This window comes from Calliphora vicina, chromosome 2 (genome assembly GCF_958450345.1).
Source record: "Calliphora vicina chromosome 2, idCalVici1.1, whole genome shotgun sequence".
Classification (NCBI taxonomy): Eukaryota; Metazoa; Arthropoda; class Insecta; order Diptera; family Calliphoridae; genus Calliphora; species Calliphora vicina.
This window is the reverse complement of record NC_088781.1, coordinates 126,107,827-126,118,251: the sequence shown is the minus strand read 5'-3', so window position 1 is coordinate 126,118,251 and position 10,425 is coordinate 126,107,827. Positions and strand designations below refer to the sequence as shown.

General features: G+C 31.4%; 1 protein-coding gene and 1 non-coding gene across 2 annotated transcripts in view; both read right to left on the bottom strand.

Moving 5' to 3' along the window:
• Positions 1-939: 939 nt before the first annotated feature.
• Positions 940-1,136, bottom strand: LOC135952758 (U2 spliceosomal RNA). Its single transcript, XR_010576122.1, has one exon. It is a non-coding gene; the product is annotated as a U2 spliceosomal RNA (small nuclear RNA).
• Positions 1,137-3,122: 1,986 nt separating this feature from the next.
• retm (real-time) overlaps positions 3,123-10,425 on the bottom strand; it is a 47,546-nt gene continuing 40,243 nt past the window's right edge. Inside the window, exons 5-7 of the mRNA XM_065501240.1 lie at positions 4,054-4,354; positions 3,887-3,987; positions 3,123-3,818 (exon numbers count right to left, since the gene is read on the bottom strand). Coding sequence (XP_065357312.1) covers positions 3,627-3,818; positions 3,887-3,987; positions 4,054-4,354 — 594 coding nt within the window. The 3' untranslated portion in view covers positions 3,123-3,626. The remainder of the gene's footprint in view (positions 3,819-3,886; positions 3,988-4,053; positions 4,355-10,425) is intronic.

The following is a 10,425-nucleotide window of genomic DNA, read 5'->3' as shown; positions in this document are numbered from 1 at the left end:
AAAAATTTACATTTCTAAAATCCCGAATCCCGGGATTTGTAAAACCCAGTCCCGTTTGGCATCCCTAGTACGTACTCAAAATTATACCTCGAAGGATGCTTTATCAGATGTGGTTATAAGGGAATGACAAAATATTTCAAAGGAGACGATTGAATGTTTTTGGATTGTGACCTTAAAATTAATATTTGGAAAAGTTTCCATTGTATTGTGAATGAAAAATAATGTATTTGAAACGTTTTTAATGATCCCGCTTATTTCGTCAAATATTTGAACCTTTAACCCAAGATAAATGCACTGCAGTTGAGTATACTTAATTTAGTTTACAATTTGTGATTAATAGACATTTTAACTAGTGTTGTTTATTGGATTTTTTATTATCACTGTTGTAGGTATCCGTCTTACGCCTCTTAAGTTTTATTTGGAATCGTTAGAAAAGAAAACAGTAATATAATATACAATTTCTGTCTCGACCAATTTAAATGTTCTTTGGAAAAATGAATACGAGTTCCAGAATTAATTTCCAATTTTAGAATATGTATTAATAACCCTGGGTAAACTCTCCTCTAGCTATTATTCAGCCCAATTATAAATAAAAAATTCCGCGGGAATTTGTTCCCCGGGAGTTTTTCCCAATTAAATTTCAATAGGAAAAATGAGAAAAACTCCCGGGGAATTTTTATTCATAATTGGGCTGATTGTCTTCTAGAAGTTCTACGAGGTCTTTTCCTTCCAAATGATGAGTTTCAACAGTAGTTTTTTTTATTATTTTTGAAACTCTTGATTTTTATTAATTGAATTTTGCCTCAGGTCAACACTAAAATTATTCAACTTATTTAAATCGGAAAAATAAATCACTGGATATATCGGCAACAAAACTGCCCTTAAAGAAAACTATCAAAGATTTTCTTAAACTCTACAACAGTAATTGAAATTGATTATTTAATTTGGGCCGAAATCCCGGCGGTACTGCAATACCGGGCCAACCCGCGACAAAGGTGGAGCAAGCCCCTAAACACTCCGTCTATTTCCAAAAATCAGTTTAACATTTGTTGTCCTCCGATGGAGGATCTATCAGATGTTAAGCTGATAAGAACAGATACTACACTTTGATCTTAGCCATAAGGCCGAGAAGCGATAACTAAACACAACCAAAACTAAACTACTTATCCACGAACTATTATTAACTCAATGGGAATTATAATGAATACAAAAAATATACAACGCTACTTTTGTTGATAAAAACAAAACAATGTTAAAGAATAAAAAAGATAAAAGAAAACCACCCCCATTTGGGTACGCTATAAGGTCTGTCTACCTGCAGCAAACCAGTAATCAAAGGATGAAATACATTTCAGGATTTTGATTTTAGCAATAATTAATTTTGCTATTTAAAATTAAGGAAAATCGGCAAACAAATGTATGAGATACATATAACCAAAACACGACGATTACCTTGATTTTTCACCAATATTTTTTATTCATCAAAAAATTTATTTTTTTCATTAATTGGCGGGTTAAAGTATGCTCTGATGTAGGGTATTTAAGATTCGTCATTGCCGAACGTAGATAGCACTCTAACTTGTTTTGGATTTGAATTGTCTAGCAATTGTTTCGAATTCCGAAACTTTCCTCCTTTTTTCAGCCCAATTATGAATAAAAATTCCCCCGGAGTTTTTATACCCTTCACCTTCGTGAGAAGGGTATATATAAGATTGTCATTACTTTTGTAATTTCTACATTTTTCATTTCCGACCCTATAAAGTATATATATTCTGGATCCTTATAGATAGCGGAGTCGATTTAGCCATGTCCGTCTGTCTGTTGAAATCAGTTTTCTGAAGACCTCAGATATCTTCGGGATCCAAATCTTCAATAATTCTGTCAGACATGCTTTCGAGAATTTTGCTATTTAAAATCAGCAAAATCGGTCAACAAATGGCTGAGATATGAGGAAAAAACCAAGACAACCTCGATTTTTGACCTATTTTTTTACCTATATCTGATTTCTAAGACATTAATATAGACAATATGGATATCTAATGATAGATATTTCAAAGACATTTGCAACGACGTTTATAAGACCATAGTAAGTTGGACCTACAATGGGTCAAAATCGGGAAAAAAATTTGAACCCGAATTTTTAAAAAAAAAAAAAATTTTAAATTTAAAAAAAAAAATTTTAAAATTTAAAAAAAAAAAATTTTTTCCAAAAAATTAAAAAAACTGGAAAAAAAATTAAATTTTGTTTACCTAAAAATATTTAAAATTTTGAAGTATAATTTGGTGAAGGGTATATAAGATTCGGCACAGCCGAATATAGCACTCTTACTTGTTTTTTCTCATTTTTCTTATTCAAATTCAATGGGAAAAAATCTCCCGGGGAACAAACTCCCGCGGAATTTTTTATTCATAATTGAGCTGTTTGATTATTTTTTATAATAAAACCAATAATTTTTTCTATTTTGTTCTGCTTGATTTATAATTTATTACTTATACACTTAATTAACATGAAACATTTGATTAAAATTCTTAAATGGTAATTTATATGTTCGGTTTTTTTTATCAATTTTTGCTATATGTTGTAATTTCTGTTGTTTTTGCTAAAAATTTGTTTATAATATTGTACATAATGAAATCATTATAGAGAAGGTATAATATATAATATAGTTTATATATTATTATAAATTAGTATTTGTTTATAAATAACTGCTTTATTAAGTTAATATAGGGTTTTTTTAATAAAAAGACTTAAAACTATATAAATATACTTTTTAAATATTATAAAAAAATCTACATTTCTTTTCGTTAATTTAAATATATATTTAAAATTGAGATTTAGTAATCTTATTTGAAACTGTAAAGCATTTTCCTAAAAAATATAGCAACTTAAAACTGTTAAGTCAATAATAAATAAAATTTGTTGTGTTTCTTTGTTTAAATTTTAGTTGTAATTTGTTAAAATATGGTTTTTAACGAGATTTTTATATAAAATTTGTTTATAAAAAGCTTTTATAAAAGAAAAATATTTTTTTTAAAAAAAAGGCCTGGCAAAAAACTTGTATCTCTTTTAACAATTTTCGTTTTAATTTTTACAATTTTATATATGTTTTTAAAGCATTTTATTTATATTTTCTTTTATAATTTAAACAATTGACCCTTAAAAATATGTTCCTCAAAATCGTATGTATGGTTTTATTAATGCCTTAATCATGTACAACCATTTTAAAATGGAATTTGTTTTTTTTAAACAATATTTCTAACAAATTTATTGTTGATGGTTTGTTTTTCTACTCGTATGAATTTCATTGTTGTGAGTGTAGCTTTTGGTCTTTTGTGTTAGTAAAAGTTGTAGATAAGTTAATAGGGGCTTGGCATTTTCAACTTATATATTTAAGATTTCGTTATTAATTTAAAGCAAATTTATGTATAAACATTTTAAAATAAATCACAATTGTTGAAACAAAACCTATAGTTTGAGAAATTCTTAAAATATTTAACTAAATATTTAATTAAACTTAATTCAGACTTTTTTCCATTAAAGTTCCTGAATTGAGCTGATGATGATGTTCTGGCATTTGCATTAAATCTAAGGCGCCATTGTCTTGATTAGCATTATTGGCTTCATATCATCGACTTTGACAAGAACTGGCGGCTGAGTTTGAAGAGAAGCCCGACTGTAAGCTGGTCATGGAGCCACGATAGTTGGCCGAACTTAAAACTTCATAGAAATAATTTAATTGGGCTGCTCCCTCAGAGCTACAGCTGGGACTAAACCAATGCAGCACATAACTGTCTTTGTGATTCATAACATGGGAGCCCTATAAAAGAAATTAAATAAAAATTTTGAAAAAATTTCCCAAAAAATCTTTTTTTTTACAAAACTCACCTGCACACTCTCCTTATTGTGACATATCAAACTGGGTTCTTCCTTGAAATAGTTGACACCCTCTTGAAAATCTCCAGAATCAAAAAAGGAAACCGCTAGATCTGTAATAAAACAAAAAAATCATTAAATAAAAATGTAATCAAACATTTCCCTATCGCCTTTCTTACCATGTTTCTCCGGCAAATCCTTGGTCACTCTATACAACGTAAAATGTAAATCACTGCGCATTACATCAAAATCCCAAGTTAAAACACTTTTCGGATCTGAATTCTTTATGACCACCTCATGTGTATAACCAGTTTTCAATTCCACCGTTTTATAAAGATTTTGATGTAAATGCTGTTTATTACCCAGGCCACTAGTATTGCTGCCTTCCGTTTTGCTGGCATGTTCCTGATGATCTTCCTCCTCCAAAGAGTTCATTTTATACAGAGTCTTGGGCACTAAACCGCCTTCGTGTATAAGCGTCTAAATGAGAAATAATATTACAGTTTTAATGATTTTTGCATTGCTTAAAGTTTTAATTACAAGCTTGACTAAAAAAGCTTTTGCGCTAAAACTAGCTTTTACATAAATTCCTATAGAGTGTTTGCTTTTCTAAGACATTCACATAAACATTACAGCTTAAAAGCTTTAATGAGTTGAAACAAATGTTTGGTTGACAAAAAATTAACATGAAGTGCTAACGGTGGAAACCTATTTATAAGGACAATACAATTTGTTTGCAATCATTGACAGAGACAAAAATTTACTAAGGTTTGTAGTTATTTCCTGAAATTATAACAATAAATTTTTAATTATTTGGAGAAATCGAGGGACAATTGAATAAATGAAAAGTGTCGTGAGGACTTTGATGATATCCGGGGCAAAGCTTTAAAGTGCCAGGAACAGTTCGTTCTCGATAGCAGTTTAGGAAAGTGCACCAACCTGCTCTTAATTGTGCTAATATGGATCTTGAATGTCTGTGTAATTGTCTATCACTATCCAAGATCGTAGGGAGGAGTTCATTTAGAACTCTATTGCATCTGTAGCCTCTTCAGAGACCACCGTTTGATGCAACGTTTTTCGAGCACTTGCAATCAATCGACAATCGGTCGACGTTCTTCCGGATGTGTCGGGAAAAGGGATCCTGCAACAGAATCTGATGGTTGGATTGACTCGGCAGATGGCATGCCAACAGGAACTGACTTTTCAACAACACATTATTTCGGCTGACGGACAATAACCTTCTCCCCTCATGTAGATGATCTACATTCGTAATCTTGACACAACCATTTGCGATCCGGAGAGCATTATTCTAGGCCGTTTGCAAACCTCGTCATAGGGTGCTAAGGAATGAGTTTCATACTGGGGCAGCATAATTAAGAAAAGAGCGACCAATTGCCTTGTATGTCGCTACAGTCGTCTCCTTGTCCAAGCTTGTAGTAGAAACATACAGGGGATTAAAAATCGATAATTAATGATCTAGGAACACTGAAAAGTTATGTTTCCATTCCGAAACAAAATGACAATCATTAAAGCCTTGTTTCTCGGGTTTTGAGAGGAATGCTTCTCATTACTTTGAGTTACAACATCCTTCGTAGAATATTAATTGATGAAGAACGATCCTTAAATTGGCTTACAGATTATCAATAAATAAATTGAAATATACAAGAAAATTAATTCAGATTCCTATAGGAAGGCCTATAACGATGAAGATATATTTGGAAAATGTCCATGTAATCAAATTGCCGCAATTATTATTAAACAAATTCATGAGATCTACAGCTTTTATAAGAACAACATAACTTGACATACAATTTAGAGCTTATGGATCAAAATTATTTTCAGATAACTTCTTCTGAAAAGCAGCTCTCCAAATTGAATGGAATATAGCATGCCCAAAACTATGTCAGAAGTCTGTGTAACCAATCTCTAATCGCAATGAATGCTGTTCAATGAAAAAGTTTGCAGTTATTAAACAAGGCTGATAGAGCCCTTTATAATTGTCTGATTATCCTAGTAAAACTCCCGATGATTATTTGATTTAAGAACTCTTCAATCCACGGCCGATATATAAGATTGTGTCAAATAAAGCTAGCTCATTCATCTTAACATTTCCTAAATGACAATTGATGTTTAACTGTTCAGTCAACTCATTAAGAAACAAACGACAGTGAATTACTTTCATAGTTTCAGGGTTTAACGAGCTCAAACTAAAGATTATCCGTAAATCTACGTAATATTTACAAACACATCATGAATCTGGAAGCCACACATCCCCCTACAAAGCGAACCATCCATTCAAGAATTCTGCAATAAAACGGAAGGAGTGTGATCAACTTGACACACATTAAGAATTGTAGACTAGGTTGATTTCGTTGATATCTCCTTTCATACCAAATCAAGTATTAGTAGAGAATAGGGAAAACTGAATTCATTATATTAATGTTAAATTTTTATTCAGAATCATACCAAAACCTCGATATTATTCAAAGCGATGGTTCGGATTTTAGGATATTCCTCGTCCAGAGAAAAGTCTGCATTTTGATCATCAGGTGTAAACAGGTTGTCAAGGCAGATTGCCCTATAAAGTGAAAAGAACATTTCCCTTAAAAACAATTGGAACATCGCTCTATCCGACACACTTCAACATTTTTACCACCTAAGATGTCTCCAAAGTTTCGGATGGTATGAAAATCGACGACATAAATGTCTAAATTACCCAGTACCCGGTCATCGATCGTAACGTTTTTAACGTTTTTAACCTCAACATCAAATTATCACCACATGTTCGAAGGGAGTAGGTATAGAAAATCTGGTGTTTCTTAAGATAGTCTTTTGCAGATATCTTTCTTGCACGCTACCTACTTAAACCAGAAAGTGAAATTACGAAATAGGGTCATAAAACTTCTCACTGGTACCTATTTCGGGCTGGGCAAAGATACTGAATATGGAACTACAGCCTACAGATGACAATTTTGAAGTATTTACATTAGGAAACCAAGATGTTTTTAGTCTGTAGTGAAAGTGGACCTCTTCTCTCTCTTCTGATTTATCAGAAATCAGGTTACCCCAACCCTCAAATTCTAATTAAAGACCCTATTGCAGTGACATCCAAGAAAACATTCTATTCACAAAACCTAAAATTTCGGATAGTAATTGGAAAATATTCCAGCAAACCGATTCAACTATGGCAAAAGTTAGAGCCGTTTGGTACAACATTCTCAACAGTTAAAGTTAACAAATAGTTACTGGCATTTTAAATGCTTAGTGCATACATTTAAGTGTTTCAATATATCTACTGACTTGCGCAAGAATCTCTACGATTATTAATACATTACTCCTTAAAGCTGGAGAGTGGATTCGCTAGCTTATGACTACAGTTCTCACCAAACTACAGACTTCTCCGTCAACACCAAAACTCAAAACTGCAATTCTTAACAGGAGTTATGTAAAATTCCTTTGAATGTCCAGGAGAAAGAATGAGACGTTTCTTTAAAATACTAACTAGCTCATGGAGTTCAGTTTCAGTTGAAGTTCTTCTTTTGAATTATATGTTTTCGAAAGAAATGAAGAGATACAATTCTCGATTTTCTATCGCGCGAGATGGTTTGTGAGGTTCAGAAGTGATGATTTTGACACGGAAGACAAAGATCACCCAGGTTAAGCAAAAAGTATAAATTCCAAGAATTTTAGGCATTACTCCATGAAGATTGTTGTAAAACTCAACAAGAGCTACTGAATCAACAATTTCAAAACGTCTGCAAGCAGCAGAATTCATTCAAAAGCAGATTGAAGCTGAGAGACCTTGTATGTCTGAAATGCAGCTTGAGCGCTACAAAAGATAATAATTTTTGCACCAAATCATTACTTGCGTCGAAAAATGGTTCCATTACGATAACCCAAAGCGTATGAGATCTTATGTGAAGCCCGACCAACCAGCCGAATCGACAGCAAAGCCAAATATCCATGGCGCTAAGGTAATGCTGTGTTTGGTGTGAGCAAAAGGGTCCTATCTATAATGATCTGCTGAAATCTGGACAGACCATCACAGGGAATCTGCACCGAACATAACTGATCCATTTGAAGAGCTTTCAAATATCTTAAAAGTAGGAAAATATATTTCGAAAAGCTTCCGATGTCCTAATATTTGAAGTAATGTCTTATTATACCCATCACCATGAGTAGATAGTTTGTAATTTTGTTTGAAATTTCTACTATATTCATTTGCGACGTTATAAAGTAAATATATTCTGGATTCTAATAGAGTGATACACATGCTTTTGGATAAAAAATTATTTTATTTTTCCACATAGTCTCCTTTAAGCTCAATGCAATTTGTCAAACGTTTCTCCAATTTTTTTATCCCTTCCAAAAAATAAGATTTGTCGATGTCATTAAAATAGGTATTTTTTGTGAGATGATTTCATCTTTGGAGTCAAATCTCTTTCCGCCGAGACATTTCCGATCAGCCAACAGCATATCGTGATTTTTTCGGTTGTAGAGACCTCAAATGGGCGTCCAGCATCTTCCGTGCTGTTACGGTCACAACGAAATTCCGTAAAACACTTTTTTACCATTGAAATTGATGCCTTTATTTGAGTGTTGCATTTTTCCGCAAAAAATAATGCTTAATGAGCAGACGAAATTAACTCTTTTCCAATTTCTCCTCAAATCACGAAGTAGTCTGCTATCAATGGCTGTCAGACACAAACTAAATGACGCAGCTTGTTGACAGGAGTCAACTGACAGATGCCTGCTGATAGGGGCAGTGTTGACCTTTCAGTTAAGAGCGAGGAAATTAAAAAAGTAGCGCATTTATTGACCCACCGATTTCCGTTTCTTGGTATTTGGTTGAAATCAACTTTCCGAAGACCTCACATATCTTACCTATCCAAATCTTGGATCAATATGTCAGATATAGTTAAATTTTTTATGCTATACTTGGTATAGAAAATAAGCTAAATCAATCTATACGAGCAAATAATAGGTATTTCAAAGTCCTTGCCAAAGAATAATAACAAGAAGTGAAACGCTGTCAAAAAAAACCTAAGTCGGTTGTCATAAAAAACCTAACTCTATGCATGTATTGGTAACATTTTGTTTATATGTATTAGTTTTCAAACCACTTTCACCACACTCCTCAAACACACAGAGTTGTAAAAAAGCGACCTTAAAAATTATAACAAAATTTTATTACAAAAATTCAAACAATTCTCAAATTATTTGAATGATATTTGATCTGGAGAGGTGTTTTAAAAAGATTTTTCCGCTTTTTATTCCATAATTTCTGCAAAACTTAAGTTTATCTAAATTTTTTTATTAATTTCCAATACGAAATTTTACAAATGTGTTTATTTTAGTTTTTATTTCAACCCCCAAAAAATTAATGTCAAAAAAATTAAAAAAAAATTTTTTTCGTTTGTACAAAATATACGCTTTTCGGTTATTTAGATGGTTCAAATGTGTGGAAAAAAATAATAAAAATATTATGTGATGGTGAAAGTGTGTGTTAGAATTGCAATTTTGTGCAATTTTCAAGAAAAAGTTTTGAAGTTAAATCTCTCTCTCAAGTGTGTTGAATTTACATACTACTTGTCTGTGAGAAGAGAGAAGTTGTTGTTGTAGAAAAAATGAGAGGCTTCCCTTCTTGTTATTCTTTGGTCCTTGCCAATTGTTCATATCAAGACACAGATCGTACTTGTGGAGTTCTTTAAGCTAGACAAACATAAGTGAAAATAATTCTAAAATTAAGCTAAAGATAGATTTTTTAATTAACTCTCTTTCTATAAAGGTTTAAATTTGGTTTTGAACAAAATTCGAAATTATGAATGTGAAAAGACATTTAACAGTTTTATTTTTAATACGAAACACAATTTGGAAACTAAATTCGATTTTACAAAAGAGATAAGACAATATTTTACACATTTCGAGACAGATGTGGAACGAATTAAATACATTTTTAAAATTTAATTCGTTTTTCTAAAGGTTTTAATTTGGTTTTGATCAACATTTGAAATTATGAATGTGAAAACACAATTTCGAAACTAAATTCGATTTTACAAAAACGATAAGACAATATTTTACACATTTCGAGACAGATGTGAAGTATTTATCTTAAGAAGAAAATAATAAACAGGAAAACATAAATAAAATGGAAACTACTTTAACAGAACACAAAACTAGGACTCAAAATTATACAAAAATAACATGTAATTAACAAAAAAACAAACAAAATAATGATGTCTAATAGCCCTTACACAATCGCATTTAGCTAAATAGCAATATTTAAAATATTTAGGATTTATCTGATCTACATACAACAATGGAAACAGAGTTGGCTATTTTAGAGATTAAAGTATAGTATATCCAAATAAAGTGGGAATAAAGAAAATTCATTTATATGATTAAAAAAATTATTTACAAAACTGACTTAAAAAATATTAGAAAAGTTTAAAGTTATATATACAGTTTTATTCAGCCCAATCATGAATAAAAAATACGCTGGAGTTTTCCCTTTTCCCCTTTTTTAACATTAAATTTTAATAGGAAAAATG